The 21049-nt window shown below is 41.1% G+C and overlaps 1 protein-coding gene across 1 annotated transcript in view; it reads left to right on the top strand.

Moving 5' to 3' along the window:
* slc35f1 (solute carrier family 35 member F1) overlaps positions 1 to 21049 on the top strand; it is a 368949-nt gene that overhangs the window by 290294 nt on the left and 57606 nt on the right. Inside the window, exons 4-6 of the mRNA XM_060916415.1 lie at positions 479 to 638; positions 4953 to 5109; positions 13481 to 13533. Coding sequence (XP_060772398.1) covers positions 479 to 638; positions 4953 to 5109; positions 13481 to 13533 — 370 coding nt within the window. The remainder of the gene's footprint in view (positions 1 to 478; positions 639 to 4952; positions 5110 to 13480; positions 13534 to 21049) is intronic.

The following is a 21049-nucleotide window of genomic DNA, read 5'->3' on the forward strand; positions in this document are numbered from 1 at the left end:
CGTAGTCAGCTGGGATAGGCTCCAGCTTGCCTGCGACCCTGTAGAACAGGATAAAGCGGCTAGAGATAATGAGATGAGATGAGATACCAAATGGGTATTGATATCAGGTGATACTCAAGGTTTCAGAACATGTGGTATTGTAAAAAATGTAAGAAATTATTAATTCTTTGCTGAAAGTCGAAAATGGAAAATAACATTTTAGCCTTGCGTTTGTACTATAAGAGCATCAAAACAGATGGTGATGCAAGCACAGTCTGGACAAAATTGGGTTTAAAAATACCAGTGCACTGGCAGATTTTGACGTCAGCACAGACAAATATAACAATAGGAGAAAAACTGCTAATAAAAATGCCTTCTTGTCAAGCAAAATATACCAATAAACTACACTTGTGCCTGCACAAAAATAGAGCTGTGTGTCACGAGTGTGTTTTGATGCTTTTAGTAAATGGCTAATGTTTTCTGTGGTGTGTGTCCTCAGTTACTGGACTGCTTCGTCATCCCTGTCGTGCTCCTGCTATCCTGGTTCTTCCTGTTGGTGAGGTATAAGGTGGTGCATTTTGTTGGCGTGGGCGTCTGCCTGCTCGGCATCGGCTGCATGGTTGGAGCCGACGTGCTGGTGGGACGACAGCAGGGTCTTGGTAAGGCTCTTCATCCAAATAGCACTGACTCCAGCAACACACACTCACAGACTCAGAACTCCCGAGTGAGGTGTGGTGTTTCAGATGCAGCCGCCCAGCGTTGCCCCGGAGCCGTGTTCAGCCCTCTCCGATTCTCACCAGCTCCCTGATTGAATCACTGCTTGTTATTAAATATGAATGAGAGCTAGACCTGGTCTATAGAATATCTCACACTGTCTCCCCAAACTCCACATCTCATCATAAGTATTCACAAATATGGTTTTGACTCTGCTGTGTAAGGATTTATATGAGAGTAAATTACTCACAAGGGTCTTGTTCTTTTATAATATGGTACTTGCTTGCCTTTGAGATTTCACCATTTGCAAAGTTTGCACAGCAAACACAGGTAATATCAGGCAGCAGTGTTTTGGTGTGTAATTGATTTTACTCCACAGAAGGTCATTTTCTACAGCAATATTTATCTGCAAGTGAAACCACACTGTAAACTTTCGCTTTTAAAACATTACATTTGGATACAGTTTGTTTAGCAAACCTATACATCATGATGCATATCTTGTTTCATAGAAATGTCTCGAAGTATTGAAATGTTTATTCAATTAACAGCATTACCAATGTTTTCTTTCTCACAGTTTTATCAAGCACAAAACTTACAGCTAGCTAAGCGTGTAATCATTCACCCAATTCACAAATCAATTCGATTCACGATATTCGGTTCATGATTTGTTTTTCCCCATAATTTTAAAAAAATAAATTTAATGAAGAAAATTTTATTATGAAAAAAAGCAACATTAATTTTCCTATTCTTTAATTTAAAGGTAGACTGCCTTTCAGATTTAAGTGTAGGTCATAAAAATAATTTTCCCTGATACCCAATTATTTTTATTTAATGGATTGAAAGCTACTGAATTCAAATCACAGACTTGCAATTTTATTAGTTTTTTTTCTAATAGAACAATTAATGAATTTAGGGCCATATGGCCCTAAATTCTCTGCTATTTTTTCCCGCTTCACCATGACCCAATTCAAGATACTACATCATGCATTACATAGTGGGCTTTCCCCATTCGCACAAGGCATTGTAGGATACAAATTTGAAACAGGAGACAAAAATGGAGGACGTGAGCGTGCAAATGATACGTGAAAGACCGACTATAGTAATGGAAAGCAAGAAGAAAAGACGTTATGTAATATACGAAGGAAAGGAAACAGAGAACCAAACTTATAAATATCGGTGGTCAGTGAGCACCTCGGTGTGATCAGCTGTTCATTTAGCGATAGAATGATGTAACTGTCAGTGCACGGTCAAAGATAAACCTGCACATGCGCACACGGACTTCCTCTGTCTGCTTGACTGTGCAAAGCGGGCGATTTCATGCACATTATTTGCTCGGGAATCCCCTCAAATTAAATAACTTCCCAGCCACAGAATGGCCTGATATTTTGTGAGATATTACAGAAATAAACATATATCACAATGACTAAATTTCAGAGGGAACTAGATTTCACTGATTTTATGAAATCGAAAGGCCGTATAGCTTAAAATATTTCTAAATTGAACAATTGTAACACTATTTTATATGGTCTACCTGAAGTTCTTCTGAGCCGTCTGTAGCTAGTTCAGAACACTGCAGCATGTATTGTAATGTTTACTAAGAAGTATGACCACATAACACCTAGTTTAATTGAGTTACACTGACTACGCATTGAATATCATATTATTTATAAGGTTGTATTATTAGTATATAAGGGACTGAATGGACTGGCACCAAGGTATATATCTAATATGTTAAGTTTTTGCACCAGTTCTTAGTCTTTGTGTTCCAGCTGGTTGTTACAAGTTCCTAAGTCTAGGTTGAAAACGTATGGGGATCGCAGGTTTTCAGTAGTGGGATCTAAACTTTGGAACTTGATCCCTCTAACTATTAGGCAAGCAAATTCTATTATTTCCATTAAGAGTCAGTTGAAAACTCACTTATTTCGAGAAGCCTACTCCTCTTCGTTACAATAGTGTTTGTAATTAGTTTTTAGCAATATATTTGTAATATGTATTTAGCATATTTTAGCATTATTTTTGTAACTTTATAGTTAGCATGTTTTTTTATTTGACTTATAGTTGATTTAATTTTAATTTTTTATATGTATCTTTTCATGAAGCGCTTAGAACAATCATTGGTATAAGTGATGTATAAATAAAGTTGTTTATTATCATTATTATTATTATTATTATTATTATTATTATTACTTTTGTTAAATAAAAAACAACTTTTGTTTCATTTTCTTAACCAACAATAATTATTGACCCACATTTGTAAAGGTTGGAGTGAAATATAACACCCTATTAGCTAAAATATTCCTTTTAATAAAATGTAAAAAGTCATTAACAAATAGGCCTTTTCTTAATAAACTTTTATGAACATTTGTACTACCTCCATTTGCTTCTCCTTTCTTTCTCTTTCAGCAGTCTGTAAAAAGAGAGCTCTGATTTCCTGATAAATCTATTTGTACAGTCAATCACACAACAGCTCTTTAACATTTTAGATGTTTTTTGTGTGTTTTTGCAGCATTAGAGATGTGTTACTTCCACCTATGGTGAAGTCATGTGCTATAGTAGGTTACTGTGCCTTCTGCTGTCTAAACGCAGGGATTACAGCTAAGAAAAAACTAAGATAATAATAATTAAGATAACAGCTTGATAATAATCGTGATTCATTATTTTATTTCATCGATTCAAATCATCACGAATTTGTATCATGATTTATTATCACAGGATATATTGTTAGGTGCCTACTACTAGCTGTTGTAAAGTCAAAGTCCCTTCCACACCAGGATCTGGTCTTCCCAGGGAGTCTCCTATCCTAGTACTAACCAGCTGTTTGAGGCGCATGGGTGTGGCACCGATCTCTGTTTCCATAGCCCTCAGCCTCTTGCCTATACAGCTAGGGTTACAGTGGGGGGCTAATCCTCTGGTAACTGCGAGAATTTGACTTCCCTACTCGTGCCTTGCCAGTAGGTACCATTTTTATGATTTTTATGACCCGACCGCAAGTAGAACTCGCAATCTCCCAGTTGACAGGCAGACACACTAACCACTAGGCCAGCTCGCGATGTAAAGTTTTGTAGTATGCTGTAAAGTTGTAAAGTTTTTCAATAGGATTTGAAATCACTCCACTGTAATTTATTTACTCAAAAATAAAACAATCAAGACAGGTGTCACATGGTCATGCTGCATTATGCACAGGTATTGCTGATGTAATGTGTTATGAAAATTACTTACACTGCAGCATGTTAACATTACACTGATAACATTTAGCAGATGCTCTTATCCAGAGCAACATACAACATACCCAGAGCAGCCTGGGGCTAGGTGCCTTGCTCAAGGGCACTTCAGCTATTCCTGCTGGTCCAGGAAATTGAACCATCAACCTTTTGTTCCCAAAGCTGCTTCTCTAACCATTAAACCATGACTTTCCCATAATGACAAGCCAATAACAATCCATAATGCATAATAAAGATGGCTATAATGTGAACTGTTTCATCATAAATAATTAGAACAACATGTACAATGTCTTATGAACTCATAACATGATATGAGGGTAGTTAGTGTTTGTTATAATAATGACCTTCATAAAAACTGATACCAAAGAGTCCAAAAGACCAAAAAGAATACTTGTAGAATGACCTACGTACATATGAAAACGGAAATAAAGTGGAACCAAAGTGTTCCTCGTCACTTTGCTACACTATATACTGTAGGTATGCTGTATGACCAGAAGTATGTGGACACCTGAATATAACCATATGTATGTGTAGGCCTTCTCAAAACTTTAGCCACAAAGTTGAATGTACACGATTGTACTCTGTTACAATTACAGTTTCCCTTCACTAGAACTAAGAGACCCAAACCTGTTCCAGCATGACAATGCTCCTATGCACAAAGCGAGGTCCATGAAGGCATGGTTTGCCAAGGTTGGAGTGGAAGAACATGAGTGTCTGATCTCAAACCCTCAAGAATTTTGGGATGAACTGGAACACTGACTGTACCCCAGGCCTCCTCACCCAACATCAGTGTGGTTTTTGTAGCTGAATGTAAACAAATCTCCACAGCTACACTCCAAATTCTAGGGGAAAATCTTCCCCTGAAAGAGTGGAGGTTATTATACCCACAAAGAGGGAATATATCTGGAATAAGATGTTCACTAAGCACATATAGGTATCATACAGGTCTCCACACACTTTTGGCCATATAGTGCATGTCAGAGGAGAAGATGAAGTTTCCTCATTCTCAATTCTAACATGAAGTTCTTCACTCAACAGGGGACCATAAGCTGCTAGGAGACCTGCTGGTTCTGGCTGGTGCCACGCTATATGGCATCTCTAACGTGTGTGAGGAATTCATTGTGAAGAACCTGAGTCGTGTAGAGTTCCTGGGCATGATGGGCCTCTTCGGTTCCTTCTTCAGCGGCATCCAACTGTAAGTGTCTCTCTTCAACATACACTCCATCCTGGCTATTGCAAACTTTTGGCACCAAGGCTTAATCTTACTCTTACTCTATTGGCATAATCTTATATAATCATATATGTATCATATATAATCAAAGCAGCATTTGATGTACAATATGTTCCTCCTGTGAGGTCTCCATGACAGTCCACTCTGTCAGTCCCTTGTCAGGATGAGGTCATCCATGTGCCACATAATGGATTTTGCCCCTTAGCTGTTACTCTGCTTCCCCCTGTGGTCCTGTTTCTGTCTCAGCCAGCTGGCTCTTGCCGCTAGCTGGAAGCATTTCCTAATCCTGATCCAAGAGGGATTGTCTTCCTCCCTAGTTGTTCTACCCATGAGCCAGAATGGGTTATTTGAATGCATCACATCCTTTAACAAGCTCCCTGAAGCCTCCAGTTGGAGCTTAGACCACCAGCCGCTCTCCTCCCCAGGGCAGCTTGCTGAATCTCTCACAAATGCATCAACATCCAGATTCATGCTATATTTAAACACACCCCAGAAGGTCTGTTTACCCACTCCAACTGCTAACATGTTGGATATAATTACACCAAATTGTGATGAATTATGAAAGAATGGCTGTTCCTGCACTTTCAGAAATAAAGGTACCAACTGTACTTTTCCTTGGTACCACCAAGGATACATCTGTTGTCATTTTAAAATGTACAAGCATATTCTGGAAACAAAGTAAGGTACAAAATTGTGCCTCAAGGAATGATGATGTACCCTTTAAAGCTTAACACGCACCACTTCAGGTAAAACATATATTAAACTAGAAAAGCACTCGGAGAGCGCAGACCTCCGCCAAGAATCCTTTAAAAAATTCCGGGATCCAGACGGTGATCCGGATCAGCGCCAAAATTTAATGGATTATTACTTGTGCCCAGTCACACCTCTGAAAAAAATTTCAGAGCAATCCGTTCATAACTTTTTCCGTAATGTTGCTAACAGACAAACCAACAAACAAACCAACGCTACCAAAAACATAACCTCCTTGGCGGAGGTAATGAAAAGTACAGTTTGGTACCTTTATTTCTGAGAGTGTGAGTCTGCATTATCACTGTCCCACTGTACACAAGCTGATGTCTTTGGATATGTCTTTGGATTATTGAGTCAGTCTGCCCTAATTAAATGGCACTTAATGAATTTGGACCCAAAATATAAATTTTATTTTCAACAATGTTAAGTTAATCCTTTTTGTCCACACTCCAAACAAAGGGTACTAAACTTTCTTTATTGCTGAGGTGGTACTCAGTAGGATCTCTTGTACCTTTAGTATGCATCTTTTACCTGTAAAGGTGCATGCAGTATACCTTTTAAAATTTTAGTCTTAAAGCTAATCAAATGATGGTCCTTAAAACTAGGGAAGGTCATTTTTTTAGAAGTGGTTTTGTTATAGTTCTTGAAATTCTCTTCCCAACAGCAATGAATAAATCAAATGGTCTGACAAAAATTATTGAATGGCCTTCCTATCTGCCTACCTGTGTGCACTCTGCCCGTGAACTCATTGCGGATGACTGGAATCTTCCACAATGTTAGGCAGACATGAGGCAGTTGGATACAACAAAGACATGCTACAATGCTGTCTCCCACGGACTCGTCCTTCAGCGGTTGTCAGGCGGTGGGCATTCATATGTTTTGGATGAGTTGCCTTGGAAGGAGGCCTGGAGGGAATGGGTGGGATTTTTCTGTTGGGTACTTTCAAAATGTAGCATACTCTTGCTGGTTTCCCCAAAATTACATACCCTAGCTTTAAAGTCCAATTATGTAAGGCCCTGGTAATGCTATTGGTCTCAATTATGTTGCACAAGGGGTAAAATTGAAACATCCTTGTATGTACCCAGTATTATACTTTTTGATTTCCTAATACCCTAAAGTTAACAAATCACAGGGAGTGAGAGCTTAATGGGACCTAGTGCACATTATCCAGACATCTGAATGAAGCAACAAGAAGGCTCTTCTGCTTCAAATAAGAAGGTGGTGTAAACTCAATGTTTCTAAAATTCACTTGACCTAGGCTTGTCAATGATCCAAGCATGGTAAACACACTTTCTTTGTGGCAAAACTTGAAAATTTCAGCAGAATCGTAACACCGGTTACAGAGACGATTGCAATTCCGTATGTGACATAAATGCTTACATAAAATAGTCCAATGTCAAGTCAAGTTTATTTTTATAGTGCTTTTAACAATAGACATTGTTGCAAAGTAGCTTGACAGAATTTTAATGATTTTAACATGAGCTAATTTTATCCCTAATCTATTCCCAATGAGCAAGCCTGTGGCGACGGTGGCAAGGAAAAACCCCCTCAGACGACATGAGGAAGAAACCTTGAGAGGAACCAGACTCAAAAGGGAACCCATCCTCATTTGGGTGATAACAGACAACTTGATTTTAATAGTTTTAACATGAAGTCTGTTTTGTTGAAGTTATAAACTCTTCATTGATGGAAACTTGAGCGCAAAACTGTTCATGACAACTGCAGTCCTAAAGTTAGCAAGTCAACTGTAGTCCTCATCCATAAAAGCATTACTGCAAGTGTCCAGAGCATCTTCCAAGTGTGACTTTCAACTGTCCGTATGGGGCCGTCCTCCACAGAAGTGATGTGATGAGACATAGGGCACCAGGATGGATCAGGCAGGTCCGAGGAGCAGAAGAGGTCTGCATCTCGATCTCAGGAGTGACATGCAATTCAGAGGGACAGACAGAGTGGGGAGACAAGAAAGAGAGAGAAAACACAGGTTGTTAGGTATGCCCAGTGTCACCTGAATAAGTAGGAACAGTATACATTTTGCGCTGAGTGCAAGCAGGGACTCCGGCAAAACTAACTATGACAGCATAACTAAAAGGGGAGAGCCAGAAGGTAACACAGGCATGAAGGCACCCCGGGACATAAAGCAGCAGCCACTACACCGTCAACAAACTCGACTGAGCAAGTGAGTGGGGGACTGACAGCATCCATACATCCCAGTTAACAAAACACTGTATGTCTGAGGACCCTTCAGATCTACTCCTTTACCTCATAAACACTTAACAAAAGGCTTGACTAAACAGATATGTTTTCAGCCTAGACTTAAACACTGAGACTGTGTCTGATTCCTGAACACTACTTGGAAAGCTGTTCCATAACTGTGGGGCTTTGTAAGAAAAGGCTCTGCCCCCTGATGTAGCCTTCACTATATGAGGTACCAGCAGATAGCCCTGCACCTTTTGATCTAAGTAGACGTGGTGGATCATAAAGGACCAGAAGTTCGCTCAGGTATTGTGGCACGAGATCATTCAGTGCCTTAAAGGTCAATAGTAGTATTTTATAAATGATACGAAATTTGAATGAACTTTGGCCAAATGGCACATCTTAAAATTCTCAGTGTTTCAGAAATCTGTGTATTACACCTATATATATTAGACTCAGGCAGCATGGTGGTGTAGTGGTTAGCACTGTCACCTCAGAGCAATAAGTTTCTGGGTTCGAGCCCAGTGGCCGATAGGGGCCTTTCTGTGTGGAGTTTGCATGTTCTCCCTGTGTCTGTGTGCGTTTCTTCTGGGTGCTCAGGTTTCCCCCCACAGTCCAAAGACATGTAGGTTAGGTTAATTGGTGGCTGTAAATTGACCGTAGGTGTGAATGGTTGTTTATCTCTATGTGTCAGTCCTGCGATGATCTGGTGACTTGTCCAGGGTGTACCCTGCCTTTTGCCCATAGTTAGCTGGGATAGGCTCCAGCTTGCCTGAGACCCTGCACAGGATAAGCGGTTATGGATAATGGATGGATGTTAGACTCAGCCTTCTCAGAGAGCATTTTGAATGACTCCGGTTCTTACCTGCTGGGACACAGCAGCGGAAAATGTCACTTACAGAACCATGGGTTTTATTGCATCTGGTGAGACTGGCATTTAACATGCAGCTTGAATCTTACTACATATTTAAACTATCAACTGTTAGTAGTCCAGCCAACAAGAAATTTAGAGGCTAGGCCAAACAGGCAAAAACTATGAACAGTTCCTATCTGGTCCTATATCTGCATGCAACATGGCATATTACCAGATGGGAAGTTCTGAGTGACTGTGGTCACCTGGAAATAGATCAGGAAAAAAAAACTTATGCTACCCAAGCTAGTCCTGTATGACCACTATTAGGACATGTTGTGCTTTTGGTGATAAATATCTAACATGATCTAATAGGAGCTTAGACATGACATTTTTCAGAGTGGGACCAATAGTGTGACCAGGGCTGTAACTTACATTATTTTTAATATACATTTCACTTTCTCATTCACACATTCCACACATTTTCAGGTGATGTATAGATACATACTAAGGCAGTGATGAGCAAATCATAAATGTATTAGCTGGCCGACTGGATAAGTAAAAGCTTTAATGTTCTGCCCTATTTCATATTTTGGCTGCTAAGAAGACCAGGCTAAATGATCAATAGGTTGTGAAGTCGAATTCCAGTACTGCCAAACTGCCACTGTTGGGTCCTTGAGCAAAACTGTTAACTTTCATCTGCTCAGTTCAATTGTAAGTTGTTTTAGATTTAAAAAAAAAAAATCTGCCAAATGAATTTAATACAAATGTAAACTTGTCCAGCAGCCAACTATGAATAAAAGACATGAAATCTGCTTGTTCCATACACAGAGGCTACTGATTTGTCCACTTGTACTTCGGTTACAAAAGATGCACTCAAAGGTACCATACCAGCAATAAGCAAGGGTACTTTTTTCTGAGAGTGTGGGTCTCAGAAAAAGGGCCCTCTCAGATCTCAGTGCCCTCCAGAGCACGTATGACTTTGATGCACTTTCACTCACTTTGGCATGGGAATTAAACAGGAAGTGAGGGGTTTAGTGTAACAGCAAACCATGATTGAAAGCCCTTAGAAATTGATGAGGCACTCAACCAGGACAAGACCTTGTACACTACTTGGGTAATTATCAGAACAACTATAGTTGTCTTTTTTCTACATCCTTCAAAAGATGGACTACAGACATCCCATTAAAGTCTAAATTAAGTCTTTGTGCTCACTGGGATAGGAATTGTTACAGAATGCAGAAGCTGAAAGTGCTGAATGATTGATTCAAAATGAGCTGGAGGGAATAGCAAACTGCTTTCGTCCATTCTTCCAGTTCCTCCTGATCAGCTCTGGTATTAAACAGATGTACACACAGAGACAGAAAAGACATTTTGTCTCTTTCCACAGCTCTTTCCATCACTGCTGGCACCCCTGCAGGTCTTAGAGAGCCGTAGAGTCGCTTCGGAATGAGGTGAAGTGTATTGATTGAATCCCTAGGAGTTTTGGAAGGTCAGAGGGTTTAGCCACTTTCTACTCAAATATTGGAGACTTGTCACCTCGTCTGTCACACCCGAGAGCCCACGCTTGTCAAAGCAAAGCATATCACCAGGGATTTCATCTCTGCTCTGTTGAGTTCCCCCATGGTTGAGGTGAACAGAATAGATTAAGGTTCTCTATCACCACTCTTTTTTTTGGGGGGGGGGGGGGTCCTCAGGTGATCTTTGGATGATTCTATGTGGAATAGTTTCTGAAAAGGATAAAACAAAAACAAAACCCTTAAAGGTGCTGAATTGAGCATTTTTCTCTAAGAGTGTACATTTGCAGAAATCATTTTTTAAGTGTTGAGCAGGATAGCTGCTAATATTGTGCAGGATCACTGCACAATAACCCCGAGAATCCAGACGTAAGATTTTAAATTCTTGCAAGAATCTGGAGCATATCTGGAGAATTTTGAGTGGATACCAAGATCAGAGAGTACCCAACATGGATTTCATCACATATGGGTCATAGTTTGAAATATCTGGACAAAAGCATCTCCAGATTCTTGGGGTATTTTTTGTGCAGTGACCTTTTCAAACACTCAAGGTTACTTTACAAAGTACAGGTAGTCGTCGACTTACGACTGCGTTTGGTTACGACTGACCAGTCGTAAACCGATCTGGTCGTAAGTCGGCCTATGTTAAATGAACGTAAGTATATTGTGATGTGTAATGATATTGTAATCATCTTAAAGTCTTATTTTATCAACATTTTCTTATTTAATTACCTTGGCTCATTATTTGGTTTAAGTCAAAGACTGCATACTAGACTGCGTACAGTACAATTCGTTTAATATGTGCAAAACAAAAAATACGAAATACAGGTGTGAAAAATAGAAAACATTTTAGTTTGAAACATACCAAAATACAAATGTAAAACATAGCAAAATACAAAATGTAGTGACCGCTGGCATCACTGGTGCTTGGCTGCGGGTCGTCTACGTCATCATCAGCTGTTGCAGTGCTCGGGCTGGCGGGAGCATTTGCTTGTTTCATAAACCAGGAGCTGGGGTGGAAACTGTATGACAGAGTGCGCGAGGGAGCGCGAGAGAGACTGCGCATGTGCCTGGAGCTGGGGCAGAAACTGTTGTACGCGGCGAGAGGTGCTGTCGGGAGTTGGGGCGGAAACTGTATGACTGAGTGCGCGAGGGAGCGCGAGAGAGACTGCGCATGTGCCTGGAGCTGGGGCGGAAACTGTTGTACACGGCGAGAGGCGCTGCCAGGAGCTGGGGCGGAAACTGTCGTACACTCAGCTAGCTCAGCTGGGAAACACTTGCCAGTCATAATCAGACGGTCGTAAAGTCGATCAGTCATAAGTCGCATAGGTCGTAAGTCGACGACTATCTGTACACCAATTTAATATATATATATATATATATATATATATATATATATATATATATATGTGTGTGTGTAGTCAAATAATACTGTGACAGGGTTCTAAATTCAACAAAGAATCCACGCAGAATGCAAAAGAACAAAGCAAAATGAAGAAAAAAAGTAAGAATTGAAAAAAAAAAGAAAATTGTTATTTCAGAAGTGGCCAAGCACACACACAACTCTCAAAAAAATAGCCTCAATGAGGCCACCGGCCACCTTTGTTTTGTTCAAGTTTGAAATCTGATCAATCCTGTGGGAGAAGTAGCAATTTTTGTGAAATTGTATATGACCCCTGTGTAGCCGCATCCATGGCAGGTGGCGCCACCTAGTGAACAATTCTTGTTGGAATATGTCTTTAGAGTCTTCTGGGTGAGTTTCAGTGAAAACATCTTAGCAGTTTACGAACAGTAGTATTTGGTGTGACGAGTCACCCAAAATCTTCAAATGCCCATAAAATGCTAAATATGACAGGTGGCACCACCGTCTTGACAACTTTTATACATACCAGCCTGGAGAACATTTCATTTGAGTTTGATCACAATCTGATCACTCTTGTAGGAGGAGTAGCGATTTTCATGAAATTGCACATGACCCCTTTGTAGCCTCATGCATGGTAGGTGGCACCACCTGGTGAACAATTCTTGTTGGAATACGTCTTTAGAATCTTCTGGGTGAGTTTCAGTGAAAACGTTCCAACAGTTTAAGAAGAGTAGCGTTTAATGTGACGAGTCACCCAAAAATTTCAGATGCCCATAAAATTGTAAATATGACAAGTGGCGCCACTAACTTGACAACTTTTATACACACCCACCTGCGGAACATTGTATGTGAGTTTGATTGAAATCTGATCAGTCCTGTAGGAGGAGTAGCGATTTTTGTAAATTGTGGACGGACGATAACGGATGGGCGACGGACAGATGATGTGTGATCGCATAAGCTCATTTGGCCTGGCCTATGGCCGGAGGAGCTAAAAAGAGAAGTGATTATTTCCTTCATGAAACAGCGTTCATGAAATTTACACCACTGCACTTTAAGACGTGTCAGTTTATAGGCACAACATGATATGGTGTTCAATCATTTAACACACGGTGTCATCCAAAGTTTACAATGGCTTTTTTCACTTTCCAATTTGGTCATCTGCCATTTCCAACCCACCAGCCAGCTCTCTCTTATCACATGACGGCTACCAACCGGGACGTGTGAAGGCAAACACATGAAGCCAGCCAACCCCATCTTTTCAAACTGCTCCACCTGCTGCATCACAGGGCAGCGTAACACACTCGGAGGAAAGCACTATTTGCCCTCTTCTACATACATGACCGTACAGACATTCACAATTTGATCCCATCTTACCTGCCCAGAGAGCCAGTTTTGCTCTTTCGGCTCCCAACCAGAGATGGCTATGGCATCATTGGAATTTACACTCAATCTCTGCACGATGGGTGAATGTTTATCTGTTGTAGTTGTATTTTGATACCTTTTAGTGGGATTTTTGGAAATGGTGGAAACCATATTGGCTGTAGAAACCATCTCTTGTCCGAACGAAAACAGTCTAAGGGTGCTTGTTTTATTCCTTCCACCCTCACTCATGCATGTATTGCTTCATATTGATCCCTGAAATTGCTTTTTTTTCTGTTTCAGAGCCATCATGGAACACAAGGAGTTGTTGAAGGTGCAGTGGGACTGGCAGATAGGTATGATTCATACACACCATCCATGTTTGAAATGGGGCATACACAGGAGAACGAGAGCGCTATAGGAGGCTGAGCTAATTAAAAACCTGTGTTTTTATGTGTGTAGGTGGGAGGGGTGTTGCAGAAAGGCCTGATTGCCATTTTTGTTCTATTCTACCCACCCTTATGTGCACATACAGCACATATTTCCTTTCCCTGCTGCGTGAGATATTTTTCTCTCAGCAGTGAGCTCAGGAGAGCTGTCACATGGTGCTACTGTTTCTGGGTAAGTGAGCTAGGCTGAAAGAAGACACAGTAGGAGCTTTTCCTCAGAGATATTGAGAAAACAGTGCGCACTTAACACAGCTTCCTCTCCAGCCTCTTTGCATACCACAATAGCTTAATTCAAAATGTCAAAATTATCTAGTGGCCGAAAGCTGCATCATCCCTTACACCAGTCTGGAAGGATAAATGATATTTGGCTGGGGATCAGTGTAGAGGTGGAGAAACTGGCAGAAACTGTTGTCCATCCCATATTTTCAGTTCTACTGCCAAACAAAGTCAGTGACTAAATGCCCAGCTTTGTGCAATGCTTCTGATGTGTGTTGTAAAAGTGTCCAAGGCATGCCAAAGACTGCATTTGTGCCACGTCTCGGGGGGCATCGACTTGTCATGAGGTTACTAGCAAGCCTGGAGTTGCTCTCAGGGCAACTGCATAAGCTATCATTACTATCACAAGTGTAGAACCATATACTAGAAGAATAAGTGTCACCACCCAAGACTGTGCTGCCCCAGAAAAATAATGAGGGCTTGATCCTTGCATAATATCCTGTCACATGTCACTGGAAATTCTAGAAAACAACCAAAAGTGCTGAAAATATGATTTTGTGTTTGACCAAAATTGTTTTTTTTCCATTATCTGTACTGCTTATCTGTCAGGGTTGCAGGTGAGCTGGAGGCAATCCCAGCTGACTTCAGGCAAGAGGTGGGGTTCACCCTGGGCAGGTCGCCAAACTATCACAGTGCTAACACAGAGATGAACAACCATTTACAGTCACATTCACACATATGGGCAATTTAGAGAAGCCAGTTGACCAAATCTACATGCCTTTGGAATGTTGGAGGAAACCAGAGCACCTGGAGGAAACCAACACAGGAATGAAGAGAACATGCAAACTCTACACAGAAAGGCCCAATCGGGTGCAAGGTCTGAACCCAGAACCTTCTTGCTGTAAGGTGACTGGGCTAACCACTGCACCACCGTGCCACAGTGCAGTAGTAATCTACAACCATTAATTATCCAAAGAATCCTAGAGGAGCCTTTATTTGCAAGAGTTATGGTTTGAGGTCTTACGGTTAATGTTTATTAATAATAACAATAATAATAATAATCATAATGGCTTTAGGAGCGCAACACTAATGCCGCTTTTCCACTACAAACGCGGCTGAGTCGGGCTGAGCCGTGCCGTGCTGAGTTGGGCTGAGTCGAGCTGAGCGGGGCTGTTGGAGTTGCATTTCGACTACAACCGCGCTGAACCGTGCTGGCTGGAAGTGGGTGGACACATTGGGTGGAGTTAGCGAAAGTGGGTGGACGTCACGTGATGTCGTTAAGCAGCGCAAACAGTGACATCAGTGAGCTTTTAAGCGGTAGTCTCACGACCCAAATAGTAAACAATAAACATGGAGTCGTTAGTGTTGCTGGTCTTGGTGCTGTGGCTTGTTGTCACCGACAACGCCAACAGATACTGGCAAGAGCGTATAGATGAGGCGAGGCACATAAGGCTTCAGAAATTCTCGTAATTCGTAATTCTTCTTCTTCCGGGTTTATGGTGTTTACAGATCCCAGCGTGCTCGCGGGGCGTGTGTGGGCATGTGAGGACACTCCTCCTCACCAATCAGTGCATAGGGGAGTGTCTGCTCACGCCCCCAGCCTCACTCGGCTCGCTTTGGCTCGCTTCAGCCCCACTCCAAAACGGTGCGAGTTTTAGGGGCTAAGCAGGGCTGAAGCGAGCCGAGTCGTGCTGTTCTTTGGTAGTTGAAACGCGAGCCGTGTCGGGCTGAAGTGAGCTGAAGCGAGCTGAAAAAGGGTAGTGGAAAAGGGCCATAAGTCTCAGCACTCTTACAAACGTATAAAATAAAAGACACTCAAATCACCCGCATTTTACAAACAGAAATGTTTTGAGCAGGGATATAAAGCTGCTTAAACTCTCCACAGTGCGGATGTTTTTTGGAATTGAATTTCAAAGTCTTGGGGCACAAACCATAAATCCTCTCTTGCCATAGCTCTTTGAGTTTGATGATGGTACTGTGAGCAGACTTTAGTTAGATGATCTTAAGTTACATTGAGGCTTGTGACTTGTCAAGAGTTCTTTAATATATTCTGGTGCTTGATCGTTGAGACATTTGTATGTTAAAAGAAGGATCTTGAAATCGGTTCTCACCCTGATGGGTAACCATTTTGGACGTTTTAAGATGGGAGAAGTGCGATCGTTCTTCTTAGCTCTAGCCACCATTCTTGTGGCAGAATTTTGCACGTGCTGGAGTTTGTCGATTTCAGACGATGATAGTCGAAATAGTACTGTAGGTTGTTGCAGGAATCGAGTTTTGACATGATGAAAGCATGTACGAGCCTTTCACACTCATCCTGATCAAGGTGCTTCCTAATCCTGCCTATATTTCTCAGTGCATGGTAAGCCGATTTGCATGTGTTCTTGATGTGTTCGGTCGTTTGGAGATCAGGATCTACAGTGACTCCAAGATTATGAGCAACCAGTTTAGGGTCAATGGACATGCCTTCCATATTGAGACTAATCTCGTCATGTTGCTTGTACCTGGACATAAGATGGAGAACCTCTGTTTCATCAGGGTTACATATGAGACTATTTGCAGTACACCAGATGATGAGGTCCTTCATGCACAACTCAGTTGTTGAAGGTGTTGTAGGATGATCATGCTTGGTGTCGATGGAAATATACAGCTGAGTATCATCTGTGTACATCATGCATCTAAGACCATGGGCAGTGATTACTTCTTCCAGGGGAGCGAAAAAAAATGAACTCAGAAGCAGGCCTAGCACAGTGCCCTGAGGAACACCATAAAGCAATGTTCTGTCAGACTATATAACATCACCAATTTTCGCTAACTGGGTGCAGTTAAAAAGATAAGATTAAAACCATTGAAGTACTTTACCACACATCCCATAACAATCGTGTAGTCTTTCCAACAGCAATGAGTGGTCAATTGTATCAAATGCCAATAAGATAAGAGTTGACTTTTTGTTCATTTTTTTTTTTAAATCAGAAACAGTTTCTCTAACAGCAGCTCTGACAGGACTTCTGGCTGAAAGAAATCAGAGGTTTATATTAATGCACTCGCTGTACTGTATGTGGACGCTTTAATGGTGCCGTAACCCGTATTAACCCTTACTTTATATCTAATAAAGTCAGGCTCTGTGGTGTTAAAGGGCAGAAGACTGATGTTACATAGATCAAGCTCAATTCAACCCAGCCTGTAGAAATATTGCTTCTTAATGCATCAAATCACGTTCCAACAGACTACATTTTCCTTCGTGAGAGAAAATTATTCCATGTACTGATTGTGAGAGTTAACATCACACTCTTAGACAATGCCATGGAACATATCCAAATTTGTAGTCATTACTGACAACGAATTTGAACATCGTCCTGAATATTCATGATATTCAAATATGCGTGCTGATGTCTCACAGTCTTGTACTGAACTAAGTTTACAAGTCAACAGATGAGAGTCAGGAATTGAAGTTTAAGATGTGAGAGTTTTAAATAATTCATTAGGTTTGGATGAACCAGCATTGTGTGAACAGTTACATGTAGTTTGTTGCAGTATACAAAGATTTTGAATTAATCTTTGACTCGACTCTACTAACTCTCTCGTTTATAACAGGGATTCTCAAAACGTTTGCATGGAGGGGTCAGTTTAGCTGTGAAACCTCAGTAGTCCACCCCAGTACAAATTTATTTCAAGCACATAATACAAATCATTAAAATAATAGTTTTGTTGTATATTTGTTATTTATTATAGTTTTGTTATTTGATTATCTCATCTCATCTCATTATCTCAAGCCGCTTTATCCTTCTACAGGGTCGCAGGCAAGCTGGAGCCTATCCCAGCTGACTACGGGCGAAAGGCGGGGTACACCCTGGACAAGTCGCCAGGTCATCACAGGGCTGACACATAGACACAGACAACCATTCACACTCACATTCACACCTACGGTCAATTTAGAGTCACCAGTTAACCTAACCTGCATGTCTTTGGACTGTGGGGGAAACCGGAGCACCCGGAGGAAACCCACGCGGACACGGGGAGAACATGCAAACTCCACACAGAAAGGCCCTCGCCAGCCCCGGGGCTCGAACCCAGGACCTTCTTGCTGTGAGGCGACAGCGCTAACCACTACACCACCGTGCCGCCGTTATTTGATTATGTGTGTGATAATATTTTGATATTTATGGGAGCCATTTTATTCCTGGACTTTTTCCACTGACAGAACACCTCATCTCATTATCTCTAGCCGCTTTATCCTTCTACAGGGTCGCAGGCAAGCTGGAGCCTATCCCAGCTGACTACGGGCGAAAGGCGAGGTACACCCTGGACAAGTCGCCAGGTCATGACAGGGCTGACACATAGACACAGACAACCATTCACACCCACGGTCAATTTAGAGTCACCAGTTAACCTAACCTGCATGTCTTTGGACTGTGGGGGAAAACCGGAGCACCCGGAGGAAACCCACGTGGACAACATGCAAACTCCACACAGAAAGGCCCTCGCCGGCCACGGGGCTCGAACCCAGACCTTCTTGCTGTGAGGCGACAGCGCTAACCACTACACCACCGTGCCACCCCTGACAGAACACATTTTTATTAAATTGTCATAAGATTCCAGCTGATGTTTTTCACAGTGCCCTCCACAATATTGGCACCCCTTGTAAAGATTAATAAAAAAGGTTAGAAAAAATCCACCTTTTGGTGAAGTTGCTTCATCTCACACTGAAAAAATGAGAAAAATCCAAACTTGAATTGAAATAAATGTATTCAGAGAAAAGCAAATCCCTCATCAAGAAATAATTATTTTCAACAAAAATACGCGTGCCACTATTATTACCCCTCTCCCCCGCATTTAATACTTTTTACAACCTCCCTTTGGCAGTAAAACAGCACTGGGTCTCCTATAACATTTTATAAGGTTGGAGATACAGACCAGGGAATCTGAGACCATTCCTCTTTACACAATCTCTCCAGATCATCCAGGGTCCTCGACCCTCTCTTGTGCACTCTCCTCTTCAGCGCACCCCACAGGTTTTCAATGGGGTTCAGGTCCAGGGACTGAGATGGCCAGGGCAGAAGCTTGAACCATTTTTGTGTTGATTTGGACATATGCTTTGGATCATTGTCCTGCTGGAAGATCCAATGATGACCCAGTTTTAGTTTCCTGGCAGAGGCAGCCAGATTTAGATTTAAAATGTCCTGGTATTTCATGGAGTCCATGATGCCATCTACCCTAGCAAAGTTTCCAGGGTCTTTGGAGGAAAAACAGCCCCAAAACATCACCGAACTTCCACCATATTTTACAGTTCTTTTCATTATAGCCATCCTTCTTTTTACATGAGTGTTTATTGCCAAAAAGCTCCATTTTTGTTCCATCAGACCAGAGAACACAGTTCCAGTCAAAGTTGTAGTAGCATTTCACAAACTCCAGGTGCTTACATTTGTGGTTAACTGACAGAAAAGGCTTTTTTATTTCTGGCAAACCTTCCAAATAATCTGTTGGCATTGAGGTGGAATCTGATCGTGGTTCTGAAGACTTGGTAACCTTATGGTTGGATTTTACTTTTTCTTGTAATTCACCAACAATGATCGTTGAGGATTTTTTTGTGCCTCTCTTACCCTCCTCCTCACTGTACGTGGGGGCAAAATAAACTTGAGTCCTCTTCCAGGTGAGTTTGTAACAGTTCCAGTTGGTGTCCACTTTTTTATCATTGCCCTAACAGGACGTAGGAAATGGACATTGTCAGATGAGTAGCTATTTTTTATAACCATTCCCCTGAGTTCTGAAGGTCAGCACACTTCTTCATTTGGTTTATGTGTTCTCTTATCTTTCCCATGTTGATGTTGAGGGATTTTGGCTTCGGTATCACCTCATATTTGTCTCCCAGTTAATCAGGAAGTCATGGATTACAGCTTGAAAGTTCCTACACACTCCAATCAACTCAAAAATCCTGCACAATTTAAATGGGAAACATGCTTGTGTTCATGATCATTTCCAGGGGTACCAATAATAGTGACACGTGCTTTTGTTGAAAAAAAATTCTTGATGAGGGATTTGGTTTTCTCTAAATAAGTTTATTTCAAAGAAAGGTTGGATTTTTCTCATTTTTTCAGTGTGAGATGAAGAGACTTCACCAAAAGGTGGATTTTTTTGTCACCCTCTGTACTAAACTTTTTTTTATGGGGGGGGGGGATAATCATGGAAGGCACAGTGTATGATACTTATTTTTGAGTTATTAAAATTTTTAATGTTTGAGATTAAACCCATTCATCATAATGGACTAATTAAACAGACTAATAATTAAGATACGTAAGAACTCAATCATATATATGATAACTTTGGTAATGTTGGGTTGTGGGTGGGATTCTATTTTTTTTTTTTAAATCACAACCCCCGAACTATACTTCACAGACTCCTTGGAGCCCCCAGACCCACTTTGTGGATCATGATATTAAAGCATTTTCCTCTATTTGTGCAAATGGGATTAGCATCTCCCTTCAAAGAACCATTCACAAACATTCTGTTGTGTCAATTTGCTGTCTGTTCATGAAACTGTATCAATCATAGCACTACAACAGCCATTAAAGTGCATTCACATAAAAAGCAATGTGCTCGTCGCTCATTGCTTTGTTGCTTTGTAGCGGACATTCTAGACTCTGGTTGCGTTGGTATCCCTCTTGCATTGGTCAGTCAATAGTATCCTTCACCCTTCACTGTCATTGATAGTCGCCTCAATCAGCTTTCAGATTTTGGTCATGGTCCTTTGACTTTGAACACAAATCACCTTTCCTTTAAAGTAGTTAAAGTGAGACAGTTTTATGCTGCCGTATTTGTAAGCTAATACTTTGTATCTAATGCAGTTTGAAATGAAAATGAACCCAGTCTACAAGCACAACTGAATAAACAACATTAAAATCTCATTCCTCAGATGTTTTTCATTTGAGACAAATACACAACTTGTTTGTGAGATATTACATTACAGGTACAGTGGATATAAAAAGTTTACACACCCCGTGAAAATGATAGGTTTTTATGATGTAAAAAAATTAGACCACGATAAATAATTTCAAAACTTTGCACACACCTTTAAACTAACACTTTGTTGAAGCACCTTTTGATTTAATTACAGCATTCAGTCTTTTTGGGTCAGAGTCTATCAGCCTGCCATATCTAGACTTGGCAATATTTGCCCGCTCTTCCTTGCAAAAGTGCTCCATATCTGTTAGAT

The sequence above is a fragment of the Neoarius graeffei genome, chromosome 3 (genome assembly GCF_027579695.1).
Source record: "Neoarius graeffei isolate fNeoGra1 chromosome 3, fNeoGra1.pri, whole genome shotgun sequence".
Taxonomy (NCBI): Eukaryota; Metazoa; Chordata; class Actinopteri; order Siluriformes; family Ariidae; genus Neoarius; species Neoarius graeffei.